Raw genomic sequence first — 15,009 nt, forward strand, 5'->3', positions numbered from 1 at the left:
TCTCCGTCGCCATTCTGCAGTGGTGAGCCCCTATGCCGTCTCCACCTGATGGATGTGGATGCATGAATAGATTAAGATGTCCTGGTTAGGGTGCCTTCGTGGACGCTGGTTATGGTGTATAGTTGCAAATCTGAGGTTTAGCATGGATGGATCGTGGATGCATGGATTGATGTTTGTCATAAATTAATATAGATTATGGAATATATTAGTAATGGGATAAAGATCCTGAATTTGTAATCCCTGATCCTTGCTTATCCTGATTACGTTGCTAGGTGTTCCTTACATAATCTTGTGCATGTCGGCATCGTGCCGTTCATATATATGTGCATGTCGGCCATCGTGCCGTTGGTTTTCTTGCAGGTTTTGGAAACCTCACCGTGCAGGGGAGGTGCTGCCGAAATTTTGTATTGACAGTTTTATGTTTTTTTTGCAGAGAAGAGTCCGTCGGAGCGGAGCCGGAGTACCTCGGCGACCCCGATCGCCTTCCTCGCCGTTGTGGGTCTGCCTGCACCGCATCGCTTCGCCACTGCACCGACCCACCACGGCCCCGCTAGCCTGACTCCATCGCCACCCTAGGTATAACCCCTCTTTCTGTATTATGGTCGTAGATCACGTAACCCAGTTAGGCGTCTCCCGTTCGAAAGAGATACGATTGGAAATATGCATATGTTTCTATATCTAAAACCGTATCTGTTTCGAATTGTCCACGTTTGTAAATAATTGCCGATGTTAATGATATATATGTGATATTGGTGATGTTTGTTATATATATCTTCTGTTTGTTTGGATGTGATGTAAAAAACAAATAAAAAGGCTGTTTTCAGTCACTTTGCCGAGTGCAATGGCCATGACACTCGGCACTCGGCAAAGTGACTACCTGGGAACTATCTGGGAACATGCTTTGCCGAGTGCAATGACCATTGCACTCGGCAAACATCACAGATTTGTCGAGTGCCACGGGCCAGGCACTCGTCAAAGGTTGCCTGTTTACCAAGTGTCTTGTTGGCGGCACTCGGCACAGTGGCCACCTTTGCCGAGTGACTAAGTCAACGACGCTCGGCAAAGCGGGTACCTTTGCCGTGTGCTTGACCTTGACACTCGGCAAAGCCGCCGTCACGGCCACTTTTCTTTGCCGAGTGCCCGATAAAGTGCACTCGATAAAGAGGTCTTTGCAGATAAACTGTTTACCGAGCGCCCTTTGCCGAGTGTAACACTCGGCAAAGGCTTTGTCGAGTGTATATCGGCCATTGCTGAGTGCCTGAGGCACTCGGCAAAGAAGCCGCCTCCGGTAGTGTTTGTTATGTATTCATCAAATGGCCTATGGTAGATTAATTATAGCTACTCCTTTAGGATGGATTTGAGCCCCGGGCTATAGGGGGCTGCAGCCCGAGACAAACCCAAGAAAAGCAAATAGCACCCGCCCTCAACTTAGTCTAGCTATAACCCATAAGAAAGTGGTCTGCAAGGCCCAACCCCACCCGACAGTCACCCTAACAGAGGCAGCGCGAGTGCTCCGACCCTTGAGCGATTGCGTTCACGCCTCCATTCTCTATGGTGCGTCGGCGAACCTCTTCCTCCGACCTCGCCTCTTCGCACGGATTAATGGACTACTATAGGATTTTACAATTTACAACGTGTAGATGATAAAAAAAAAACACATTCCACACCTTACCAACATATTATAGGTAGAAATACAATTCCGTACCACAGTAATTAGTATTTTGTACTGTACACAGCATCATATGTTTCATCATATACTAGCACAAGTCGACCGTATACATATATGACGAGAGTATCTCGTAGCATGACCGATGACGTGTCATCGATCAAGATGGCAGCTTGACGCTCACATAATGGTGTTGTACCTGGTCCCGTCGATGTTGACGGTGGCAAGCACGACGGCGACGCCGAGGAGGAGCACGATGACGGCGGTGAAGTTGACGAGCAGCGCCTCTGCACCGTACTTGGGCAGGCGCAGGGGCTGGCCCTGCATGAAGGTGAGCTTCTCGAGGAAGCCCAGCTGCGCGGTGCCGACGGCGAGCACGAAGATGAGGAGGCCGAAGACGGCGTGCCATGGCAGCGTTCTGCGCCTGGTGGCGGGGGAGGCGCCGGGGAAGAAGTAGGTGAGGAATCCAGCGGTCCACTGGAGCCCGTAGAGGGTGATGGCGGCGATGCCGACCCAGGAGTGGAGCGAGTAGAGGTTGGGGATGCCGCTCTCGACGTGGAACTTGAAGACGGCGTAGACGCCGAGAACCCCGGCGGCGAGGCCCGCGGCGTGCAGCGCCAGGTGCACCTTCTTCCTGGCGTCGCGCGCGAGCGGGAGAGAGCGGTAGCTGAGGATGGCTTCTCCGGCGAGGACGATGGGGCCGAGGACCATGAGCACGGGGTGGACGTTGAAGATGAGCGGCTTGTCCTGGGAGCGGAGGGCGAGGCCGCCGCGGAAGTGGATGCACCAGAGGAGCACCAGCACGATGGCGGCCACGGCCAGGACGTGCGCCACCAGCGTGCGCGCGTCCACCGCTGCCTTGTTGGACGCCGGAGCACCGCCCTTCATCAGGTCGGATTATGGATTATTGCAGCTCGTTGCGGTGGTCGGGTGGTGGCAATGGCACGTATGGCGTCCAAACTTCCAGAGCACACACAAGTGGATGAGTGGATCAACTAGGCAGGAATAGGAAGGAATCGGATCGGAGCTCAAGGAAAAGGAAAGGAGAGAAGCAGTCAGCAAGCAGCTGCTCGATCATTAAAACTGCAGAAAGAGAAAGAAGGAGATGGCAGTTAAATGGGTGTGGACGTGGTTGCTCTCTCAGTCTCTCGGCCGCTATTACCGGTAACCAGCCAGCCACAAACCAAACCCAACTATATGTCACCTTTTTCTTTTTTCTGGGTTTCTCTTCCAAACAGAAATCTCTCCTTTTTTTTTCAAGTCTGTTCTTGGGTTCCGGTAGATTTCAAGTAGTGGTAGTTTAATTTAACGGGAGGTGATTAATTGAAAAAAATATATTCTATAACACAACTGACAATTTTTTTATCACACAGCACACGCAAAGAATAATTAAGGCACCACTAGCGAGTTAAACGTACACCATCTATCTATGCCCTGTTCGTATGGCTGATAAGTCTTGGTTGAAAGTACTGTTGGCTGATTTGTTGTGAGAGAAAAATGCTGTTCGTTGGCTGAAAAAAGTATGGCTTATAAGCCAAGCAAACATTAATAATCATTCGTCCAAGAAAAAAAATCAGACATTTTTAGAATAGTAGCACCGACATATACCTTTGCCTTAGTCATTGTGACGACTCTTTAGTGGTCGATTCAAAGCTACAAGTTAGCTTTTTAGGACAGGAGTACCCAAATCTATGTACTGTGTTCTTATTGTTCTAAATAATAATTTGGAGTCCTTTTTTTTTTTGAAAAAAAAGCCTTATTGCTTCTCTGATTTCTTTCATTGCACCAATGCAAGGGCCGATCGAGCAGGAGATTCCTCAATAAAAAAAAAGGAAAAAAAGACTATCAAGTAAAATGAATAGTGGAAGCAGAAATTGTGGCGGCAAGCGTTTCATGCGTAACATCCGTCTTGCCGGCCACCAGCGGGTATCTTTTGTCCTGGTGAGTTGGGGAGGGACACGACTCAACTTGGACGGGAAAAGCTTACTGCTGTCGTATACACCCATGTCAGCACTTGGTACTAGTAGTAGTATATCGCTAGACAATATGATCCACAAGTCGAGAACTCGATCCAAGTGCACATATCTCGATTGTCTATTTGGTATTTCTTCCTGGCTCTACTTGAAGCTAAAACAAGAAAATTACACTATCCAGGTGGCACCCCACGCATATATTATATGTTAGAAGGAGCTAAGCTAGGTGATCTCTAATCTTACTTGACATGGATATAAACTGATCATAGGTGAGCAACTTCACCAGATTAAAAAAAAAACAATCCCCTACAATTATATTGTTTAAATGAGATTGAGAAAATTAGTTTCGGATTAAGGGGTTGTTTGGCAATGCTCCTTGGAACAGATTCTCCTTGAAAATCACACCTTTTTTTAGCTAAATATCAGGCCTCCCTACACATTTTGAGCAAGGAGCTAAAATAATCTGCCCTCACAGCTCCTTATTCAATTATACCAGAATCACTTTAGAATTAATTCTCACATGTTCTGCGCCCTGCTCACTCCACTAGAGAATCAAGGAGCTAGAGCTAAGATCAGAGAGTGGATCTATACCAAACAAGCCCTAAAAGGGGCTGCGTGTTTTAACATATTGACAACAAATTATGTCCTCTATATTACCTTTCCTCCATTTTCTCTCTCTTTTACATATATACCCTACAGTGTAAACCAGATTTCAACAGCATAAAAAATCCAAACTTTTCTTATTCTACCGCATACACGATTCAACAACATTTCAATCCATAATTTTGAATTCTATTTTTAAATAAAGTTCAAAACAAAATATAGGTCTGAATGCACAAAATAGTAATCCACATAAGCATGCAAAAATAAAGAGAAATCTATTGCCCATGGATTTGCTACCCATGCTTAACAAGGTCACCAGTGAAGTTGTTCATGTGTTGCACAATCTTTGATCTTTTGATGTACTTCCAAAAATTTCTTGATTCGGTCTTGATTCATCCCAGGCCTCATAGGTGTCCCCATATATATAGTTATAGTTGAAGTCTTCTGATTGCCCTTGCTCATTCTCTATTATCATGTTGTGCATTATCACACATGTTGTCATGATATGCCACAAAGTATTTTGGTCCCAAAATCTAACAAGTCCACACACAACTTCAAGAATGATTGTTGGATCATGATAATGCCCTTTAAATTGTCCATGCCATGCCAAAGGACAATTCTTCCACTTCCAATGTATGCAGTCGATGCATCCAAGCATTCCTAGGAACCCTTTTGGTTAACCAATTCCCATAAGCCTTGTAATGTCCTCTGTAGTCTGGTGTTCAGAATTATTCCTGTCCAAATACCTTAATTATAGTTTTCACAAATTTCCTAAAACTCAATATGGTGGTTCCCTCTGTAATTTGAAGTGAGTCATCAAGAGAATGAGCTAGGACACCATATGCCAGCATACGAAATGTTGTTGTAATCTTCTTCAAAACATTATGGCAAAGGTCCTTCGACTGCATTGCGTTTGTACTTGAAGTATGAAACAATGCGCAAAAACATTTCTACGGATACATGAGGACCTCTACAAAGTAATCCACCACCCACAAGCCTATCATGGCCTAGATGCTGCTTGTCCCTGATGTACCATCTTATGCCACTACTAGGAATATCCACTTCTATGACGATCAACTTTCGTCACTGAATGAGCCAAATTCGTTATAATTTCAGTTTTATAACGAATTTATGACGAAAAATGGTTTGTCATAGAAGTCACGTCACACTTGCACATCTATGCCAAATATGATAAAATCATCATAGAAGTGTCTTGATCTGTGACAAAAAATAGACCGTCATAGAACTGTTTTGGCATGCGTGGCAGGGGCTGCCACGCTGGTGAGCGCTTCCGCTAGAGATGCTTTCCATGTGTACATGCTATAGCCCACGTATACATGCTATAGCCGGTTGCATTGGAGATGGTTTGGGTACATGTCACCTTCTTATTGCACAATGTGGCCATCTCTAGTTCTTGCACAGTATCAGGTTCTTACTGGATCACACGTCGGGTCCCTAGTTGTTCCACATATCAGTTTTCTATTGGCACACATGTGATATTGCGGTTGGATCACATATCACTTCTTCATTGGACCATGTGTCGTATTTTTATTGGTCCATGTGGCTATTTCTTATTCGACCACGAGTCACGCGTGTTGTCCAGTCCACGTTTTGTATTTTTATTCGGCCACAGTGGCTTCACGACTTCCTTCCACATGTCAGATTTTAATAGCCCACATGTCGAGTCCTGGCTATTGCACGTGTCATGTACTAGTTCATCCACGTGTCGCATTTTTATTTGATCACTGTGGCCTGTCCTGATTCTACCGCGTGGAGTACAGTCAATTCATCATTGAAGTAATTCAAGATCGTCACTACTGCACAGACTGACTACATAACTATTTAGCATAGAAATTAAATAACAATTACATTTCACACATCAGCAACGAACCACTGATAGAGTATCACCACATCAAACCAACATATGAGTCCACACATCAAACCGGCACATGAGTCCACACATCAAACCATAAATATTCACTGCATCAAGCCGTAGGAGTTAAAGATTGAGAGTTACCAGAAGAGCTAAAGCGCATGCATAGCTCGTGGAGATTGTTGTACTCCTCCCTGTTACGTTTCTTGTATTCCTCAAGCTCCCTTTCAGTCTTTTCTATCTTCCTCTTCAGTTCATCCACTTGATCGACAAGGGCAACATAACTTTCCTATTCAGCAGCAAGTTGTTCCTGAAGCATTCTCTCCTTCGATGTCTCTGTTCTGGTGGAGCTTGTCTGGATACCAACATTCTTCAAAAAAGGTTGTCGCTTCCCTAGGAGGGGGCCTTGCCTTGGTAGACGCAGAGGACCTTGCAAACAACATCAGCACTAGTCATTGGTTGCTGCCCATCAGCAACAGGTTCTGCTTACATAGTTTCCATAGCTTCATGAAATTCAATTAGTAAAACATTAGGTTATAGATAGTGTAAGAGGACTTTAATTGAAAACCCAATAGATTGATTTATAACATGTAATGCATAGGTCTTCCTCGGCCTACTGCTGTAGAGATTACATAATCTTTAGTAGATTTTAGGAGATTTCCATAACACTAGGCTCCTACTATGTTTTCTTCTTTTATGGTAATGGCTTCAGTAGATTTCAAGGGAAGCAAAAGAAGGTACTTACAACTGTTGCTCTTGCAACATCGCTTAGGCCCTTTTTTCTACTGGTATGGAAGTCCCTGAAGACTTTCATAGCATTAGCATCTTCATTAGGTGGACCATTTTCTTCTTTAAGTCCTTGATCGTGTTCTGCTGCCTTCCTATAGGATCTCTGGTATGCCTAGAGGGGGGTAAACAGGCCTATAAAAATTCAACTTAAACTGAAATCAAATTCACCCACGGCACTGCCGCTTTGTGAGCGTGGCACTGTCGCACCTACAGGAGAGATTAGTTCATAGTTTAAAATCTACCCAATGAAATTTAGATAGGGTAAATTTCTTAGCTTCCTGTAGGGTGATAGATCACAGATTGACAGCTGAAAGTGGTGGGAACACCACACACAAGTAGATCAGCCTCAGTTCTAGAAATCACCTCAACAACAACAAGAACATAAGTGAAGCAACACAAGCACAAGATGCCACAAGGATTTATCTCGTGGTTCAGCTCACCACCAAAGCTTGCCTATGTCCACGTTATTGAGGTATACCACTAAGGCTTAGGGATTTGCAACCCTACCTTGTTCTCAAGTTAAGAGAGTGAACTCTTGAGATGAGGGGTGATTTTACTCACTGTAAGAGGTGGTTACAAACCTCTCGGGGCTCCCACACAAGTTGGCAAGCTCCATGGGCGATGCTCTAGCCGGCTAGGAGCCAAACTCCAAGAGTAACAAACACAACCACCGGCTAAGACGTGAACCAAGTGTTCTTTAGAGTTTAGGAATCAATGGAAATGCTCTCTTATCAGGTTTTGGTCCCTTATCCCTCAAGGATTGATGGGGAAATCAATGGATTTGATTGGGGGCTTGAGGTCAACAATGGAGTGAGAGAGAGAGAGAGAGAGCTCCTGCTCTATTTTGAGTGTGCTAAAAATAAGGAAGAAGGGAGCAGGTTGGTTCGTTTGTCTCACCCGTTGGGAAAGAAAGGGAAAGGTATATATGCCCCCTGGCCCCAATGGTCACTTAAATCGTAGATAGTTGTTGGGGAGAAAACGAAAAGGTATATATACCCCTAGCTTCCAACGGACATTTCACCCAAGAGGTCGGGCGAGACGAGGTCTGTGGCCTTGTGATCGGGTGAGACGAGGCTGCCACCAAAGGGTCGGGCGAGCCGAAGCCCATGACCAAAGGGTCAGGCAAGACAAAGCCCGTGACCAATGGGTCGGGCGAGCTAGAGCCCATGACCTTAGGGTCGAGCGAGACGAAGCCCGCAACTAAAGGGTCGGGCGAACTGGAGCCCACCACCTTGGGGTCACACGAGACGGAGCCCACGACCTAGGGGTCAGGCGAGACAAAGCCTATGACCAAAGGGTCGGGCGAGATGGAGCCCGCGACCTTGGGGTCGGGTGAGATGGAGCCTGCGACTAAAGGGTCGGGCGAACCGGAGCCCGCACCCAAGGGTCGGGCGAACCAGAGCCCGCACCTAAGGGGTCGAGCGAGTCGGAGCTCACACCCTGCAAGACAGTAAGGATAATAGTGAAGTATAGACTGTCTTGGCTGTGAATCTGAGGATGCACGTGGTTGTTTGAGCACTTGGTAGCACTTATTAGCTTAAGAATTGTGCCCCCTTTATAGTACGACTTTTCCTATACTCAAATTCAATATATAAAAGAATTGAAATCTCCTTTGAGTTTGAAGCCATCTATATTTATAGTTGGGGGCTCCTCCGTTTTGTGTAGCATCCTCGAATATAAATTCTCTGCTTGTCATCTCGATAAATCTCATTAGTTCTCTAATTGCGAGGTCATTATCACCAAAACCGACATTTATGGCTTGATTGCACTTTCAATCTCCCCCTTTTGGTGATTGATGACAACCCAATTAGAGCTTACAAAAGATATAAAATAAATACTGAGACTTTTTGAGTCATGAGTGTAGAGTCTCCCCCTAAATATGTGAATAGAGAATTGAATTCTCAAATTGGCATAAGAAGCCAAGATTCACATTTTAGTAAAAGTGATGGGGCTCCCCCTACATCCAAGCTCCTATGGGGTGCTGCATACTGTGTCAGGTATGTAAAACATGATGCAAATGATAGTTTATGCACACATGTGCTTGCTATTGTGTGGTAGAGTCGCACTTGACTATATGAGCAAGACAGAGTCAAGCACCACATAGCTAGCTCAGACAAAAGGATATGCAACCTAGCACAATAAGATGACTTCTAATCCACACAACTGATACATGTCCATATCCGATAAACAAAGAGTCAAATAGTAGCATTATTTCACAATTTAAAGTTTTGAGCAACTCTCAAACTTTCTACCTAGTGAAGACTAACACTCATCGAATAGGACATGAAGCGCAGCTATTGCGAAAAGTTGTTGACCCCTCTAATTTTCTCCCCCTTTGGCATAAAGCACCAAAAAGAGAGGAAAAGAAGAAAGATCAACACCTACTCATCATCTCCCTGGATGTTAGTCCAGTCAATATCATCACCTCCTACAGCAGTCCCTGGCACCACCATCACAATCATCATCGTCGTAGAGTCAATACATGCATGGCTCTGATGGTGAGTGGTGGTGGTGTAGTAAGTGTAACTGAGTGGAACGCCTCAGCTCCTATCTCTGATGGTATCCCTCTAGGGTCTCATCCCAATCTGCTGATTGTCCCTACTGCTCCTCCTCATCATCTGAATCTGTGTCAGAGAGACTCGGAAGGTCATACTGTGAAGAAGGTGGAATAGGAGGAAGTGGTGGAAGGCCCTGTCCATGCTACTGACGTTGCTCAAGTTGTGTCTCATACGCTCTGTCAGCTGCATAGGTGCACTTTTCGAAGATTGCCTTCAACCACTTGCCAAACTTCTTCATCTTGCCTCCACTATAAGACCTAGAGCGGGCAGATTCAGGGGTATCTACATGAGCATGAGAGCTCCCCGCTCCCTGAGTAGCTATAGCAGGCCGAGTCTTCTCAATTTTTTAGACGGTGTGCATCCCATCCTTCAGAAAATAAAATCTAGTGACCCTCTCAATCATGAACATAAGGTAGGAGGCATAGGGCAGACCCCTCCTCCCATCCTCTACGACAAATCTCAATTTAGTCCACATAAATCTAGGGATATTAAACATGTCCCCACCTAGAGCGAATCTAGCCAACACATTTCTCACATAGCCATTAATATCTGATGCTGCTCCATCCTTTGGGTTGATGGTGTTCCTGATGAGGTTGTTGAGGATGTAATAGGAGCTATATAGACCACTCCTCTTGCCATCTGCAATCCTTCTATGTCTCCACATGTAACTGATGTCATGGATCTTAGCTCGAGGCTCATCATGAATGTAAGTGTAACCTCTGTGCTCCTCCCTAAAGCCAAGAATCTGGCTGAAAGTGATAAAATTGAATTGGTAATGCCGACCATCAGCCATCTAGTGAATCTCATTAGAGGTCTGGTCATAGAAGTATGAGGCATGAAACTGTGTAAGGACTTCCTCATCCCAATTATACTAGAAATCCATGTTGTCTAAAAGCTGGAACCTATCACAAATTTTGATCACCTTGTCAAACTCAGGCTCCTCCTTCTCCTGCATCTCATCCCAATCAATATACTGTATCTTGATAATCTTGGTTTTCTTGGATGCAAGAATGACAGTGGCATAAATGTTGGAATGAAACTCATTCTAGAATATGTAATAAATGCCCAAATCTTTGCGCACTGCATAGACATTGATCTCCCTTACCTCTTCCACCAGCTTCTAACACTTGGAATAGTTGACAACTGCATGCTGGCGGGAGTCATCTGGAGGTCTCATGATGATCTACCCTCAAAATCTCTTATGTATCTGCCATCAAACTCAGAAAGATGTTGTGGGGTGTTGAGAATGGCATCAGTGGTACAACCTATCATCTCCATCCTCTCCTCATCTTCAATGTATTGCTCACGCCTCCCCTTATCACTAAGTCTCCTTGGAGCTGCACTACTACCTACTGTTGTTGACTTCCCTCAACCACAGTGAGGTGGATCCTTGTCTCTTTGCTCATTCATCTTCCTTTTCCCCCTTCGGTCATCATCTCCATACTCCATCTTCTCAACCGAGGATAGGAGAGGAGAGGGAAGAAACTGCTTAGGCCAGGGGCAGTAGTAGCGATCAACATCATTGAGGGAGAGCTAGCAGCTGCTGCAGCACTGCTAGAGATTGGCAATGCGTGGACAAGCGATGGCGACGATGCGGGCGTGAGAAGAGAGAGAGGATGAGCATCAGCATTAGGGGGGAAAGAGAGAGAGAGGGAATGGAGTTACTGTGGTCCTAAGGATAAGAGGAAGAAAAAATGGACCTTGCAGTAAAACCGTTTGGGCCGAATCTCAATTGAGATTCAAAGTGCGACACTGTCACATGGCAGGCGCAGCACTGTCGCACTCCCCAAAATAGTGGGAGTTAGCTATAATCTATATAACTCTCTCTGTATTAGATATGGACACATGTCACCTATATACCATGACCAAAAACAAATAATCAGTACAGACCATGATCATGATACATAAGTTGTCTTCTATAAATCATTTTCATGCACAATATAAAAATTTTTAACTCTTTTGCCTAGATACTAGTTTATCAAACAGAGGCATGCTAAAATTCAAACCATGTTATGAGAATCAAGTATATTTAGCTCACTACATAAAGTACAAAACCTTGATTCATCGAGGGGCTTTGTGAAGATATCGGCTAGTTGCTTTTCGGTGCTCACATGGCGAATTTCGATATCTCCTTTGGTTTCGTGATCTCTCAAGAAATGATGATAGATGTCTATGTGCTTGGTTCTAGAGTGACTTACAAGATTGTTTGCAAGCTTAATGGCACTCTCATTATCACATAATAATGGGATTTTGGTAAAATGACATCCAAACTCTTGAAGGGTTTGCCTCATTCAAAGTAGTTGAGCACAACATGCACCAGCTGCAACATACTCAGCCTCGGTGGTGGAAAGGGCTACATAATTTTGCTTTTTTAAAACTCCAAGACACTAGGGATCGTCCAAGGAATTGACATGTCCCTCGAAGTGCTTTTTCGATCTACTTTGCAACCAGGCGTAATCAGAAATTCGAATACCCAAGTAGATCAAACTTAGAGCCCTTAGGATACCACAAGTCAAGGTTAGGAGTGTATACTAGATATCTCAAGATTCTCTTAACGGCCACTAAATGACACTCTTTAGGGTTAGCTTGAAATCTAGCACACATGCACACACTAAGCATAATATCGGGTCTAGATGCGCACAAATATAGTAGAGAGCCAATCATGGAATGATATACCTTGGTATCCATGACTTTTCCTTCAATGTTGAGATCAAGATGTCCATTAGTTGGCATGGGAGTTTTGATAGGCTTGGCATTCACCATGTCAAACTTCTTGAGCATATCATGGGTGTACTTTGTTTGGCTAATGAAAGTTCCATCCTTTACTTGCTTGATTTGAAATCCAAGAAAGAACTTCAATTCACCCATCATGGACATCTCAAATCTCTTGGTCATGATCCTACTAAATTCCTCACAAAAAGAATGATTAGTACTACCAAATATTATATCATCGACATATATTTGGCACACAAATATATCTTTCCCAACTTTGTGAGTGACAAGGGTAGGGTCGGCTTTGCCTATTTCAAAGCCTTATTTAAGCAAGAATTCCTTAAGGCATTCATACCATGCTCTTGGTGCTTGCTTAAGCCCATAGAACACCTTTTAGAGTTTGTAGACGTGGTTGGGGAACTTGGGATCTTCAAAACTCGGTGGTTACTCAACATAGACAAGTTCTTGAATGGGGCCATTGAGGAATGCACTCTTCACATCCATTTGATATAGCTTAAAATTGTGATGAGTGTGCATATGTTTCCTCAAAGTCCAAGCCCTCTACTTGAGTAAAACCTTGAGCAACTAATCTTGCCTTGTTTCTTGTCACCACGCCATTCTCATCTTGCTTGTTGTGGAAGACCCACTTGGTGCTAATAATATTGGTGTTGGGTCTCTCCACCAAGGTCCACACTTGGTTTCTTTCAAAGTTATTGATCTCTTCTTGCATGGCCATCACCCAATCTGAGTCTCCAAGTGCTTGCTCAACCTTAAGAGGTTCCAAAGAGAAAACAAATGAGTAATATTGACAAAAGTTTGCTAAATGTGAACGAGTTGTTACCCCCCTTTCGAAGACTCCCAAGGATGTTGTCAATGGGATGATCCCATTATATTGTTTGCATGAGCCTTGGATAATCAATGGCCTCTTGTCCATCTTCTGGATCTTCATTATCTTCTTGCTCGAATATAGGTTGTAGGTTCTATTCTTGAATCAGAGTTGGACCTGCTGCTGCTGTTAGAGGGAGTGCGGCACTGCCGCTCTTATGTATGGCATTGCCGCTCTACTGATTTGCAGTAGGGGTCGGCTCTCCCTCAGCATCAAGTACGTCAGTGAAACTTTGTTCATTCAGTAGCTTGAGGAACCACCACTTTAGTGACTTTATCTTTTCATGGTCTAATATCACCAATAGCCAATTGCTTGATTGCTTCACATGGTGGATCCTCCTTTCCTACAACACTTGAATCAACTTGCTCCATTTGAGAGCCATTAGATTTATTAAATGTTATGTCTACCGCTATTTCAACTCTCCCAGAGGTTTTGTTGAAAACACGATAGGCATGTTTATTTGATCCATAACCAAGAAGAAAACCTTCATCAACCTTAGGTGCAAACTTAGAGGTTTTGGGTTTCTTATTAAGTATGAAACACTTGCACCCAAAAACTCTAAAGTAGGACACCTTTGATTTGTTACCGGTTAGAAGCTCATATGAAGTTTTCTTCAACTTCTTGTGTAGGTAGAGGCGGTTGATGGCATGGCAAGTGGTGTTGACGGCTTCACACCAAAAGAGGTCTAGCATCTTGTACTCATCTAGCATTGTCCTTGCCATGTCAATTAGTGTACGACTCTTTCTCTCTACTACACCATTTTGTTGAGGGGTGTATGGAGTTGAAAACTCATGCTTGATGCCCTCTTCATCAAGAAACTCCTCAACTTGGGTGTTCTTGAATTCGGTCCCATTGTCGCTTCTCATTTTCTTGATGGGGATACCGAACTCCTTTTGAAATCTTCTAACAAAAGTCTTCACTTTGTCTCTAACTTGACACTTATCAAACAAGAAAAATACCCAGGTGAAACGGGAATAATCATCAACAATAACAAGACCATATTTGTTACTCCTAATACTTAGGTAGACAACTGGTCCAAAGAGATCCATGTGTATGAGATCCAATGGTTGTGTCGTGGTCATGATGCTCTTTGATGGGTGAGGTACGCCAACTTGCTTTCCAGCTTGACAAGCGCTACATATCCTATTTTTCTCAAAGTGAACATTTGTTAGCCCAAGGATGTGTTTGTCTTTTAGAAGTTTGGCCAAGTTCCTCATCCCAACATGGGCTAGTCGATGATGCCAAAGCCAACCCATGCTAGATTTTGCCACTAAACAAGTCTCAAGCTTAGCTTTACTTTTGTTGAAATTAACTAAGTAAAGCTTGTTCTTTAATTGACCCATAAAGATAATAAAGGAATCCTCCCTTCTAAATACTTCCACACCCTTATTTGAAAAGAGACAATTGTAGCCCATCTCACACAATTGAGAAACGGACAACAAATTATAACTCAACGAATTAACATGTAATACATTTGTAATTGAATGCTCAAGGGTTATAGCAACTTTACCGAGACCAATCATATCCCCTTTGAATTGTCTCCAAAGATAATATTTTCATTTGAGTGCATCATTGGGGAATATAATGAGAACATACTTCTTTCTCTGGTCATATGATTTGTACATCCACTATCAAGCACCCAACTTGATCCACCAGAGGAGTATGCCTGCAAAACAGATTTAGTTGCTTGATTTAGGTCCCCAATTTGACTTGGGGACTTGCATGTTAGTCACAAGAAATTTAAGAACCCAAATAGAAGTATTTCTATATGTGTTGGCTTCCTTTCCAACATATTTGGCAACCACTTTTTCACTTCTATTGTTCCTTAAAACAAAACACGAAGTCAAGCTTTGTCGAGGTGGTTGAAATTTTGGTTGATAGGCATACTTGTTCATAGTGCCCCACACTGATTCCTTTGGCTTCTACTGGAACACCTTCTTATTAGGCTT

The 15,009-nt window shown here is 43.8% G+C and overlaps 1 protein-coding gene across 1 annotated transcript; it reads right to left on the reverse strand.

The window, feature by feature from the left end:
• Nucleotides 1-1,647: 1,647 nt before the first annotated feature.
• On the reverse strand, nucleotides 1,648-2,743 carry LOC136472356 (probable ascorbate-specific transmembrane electron transporter 1). Its single transcript, XM_066470070.1, has one exon. It carries the CDS (start codon nucleotides 2,552-2,554, stop codon nucleotides 1,847-1,849), a length of 708 nt encoding a protein of 235 aa, XP_066326167.1. The 5' UTR covers nucleotides 2,555-2,743; the 3' UTR covers nucleotides 1,648-1,846.
• Between the last annotated feature and the right edge of the window lie 12,266 nt (nucleotides 2,744-15,009).

This window comes from Miscanthus floridulus, chromosome 8 (assembly GCF_019320115.1).
Source record: "Miscanthus floridulus cultivar M001 chromosome 8, ASM1932011v1, whole genome shotgun sequence".
Classification (NCBI taxonomy): domain Eukaryota; kingdom Viridiplantae; phylum Streptophyta; class Magnoliopsida; order Poales; family Poaceae; genus Miscanthus; species Miscanthus floridulus.

Excerpts from the sequence above, each read along its gene's own strand:
- LOC136472356 (XM_066470070.1), bottom strand. The coding sequence starts at position 2,554 with ATGAAGGGCGGTGCTCCGGCGTCCAACAAGGCAGCGGTGGACGCGCGC.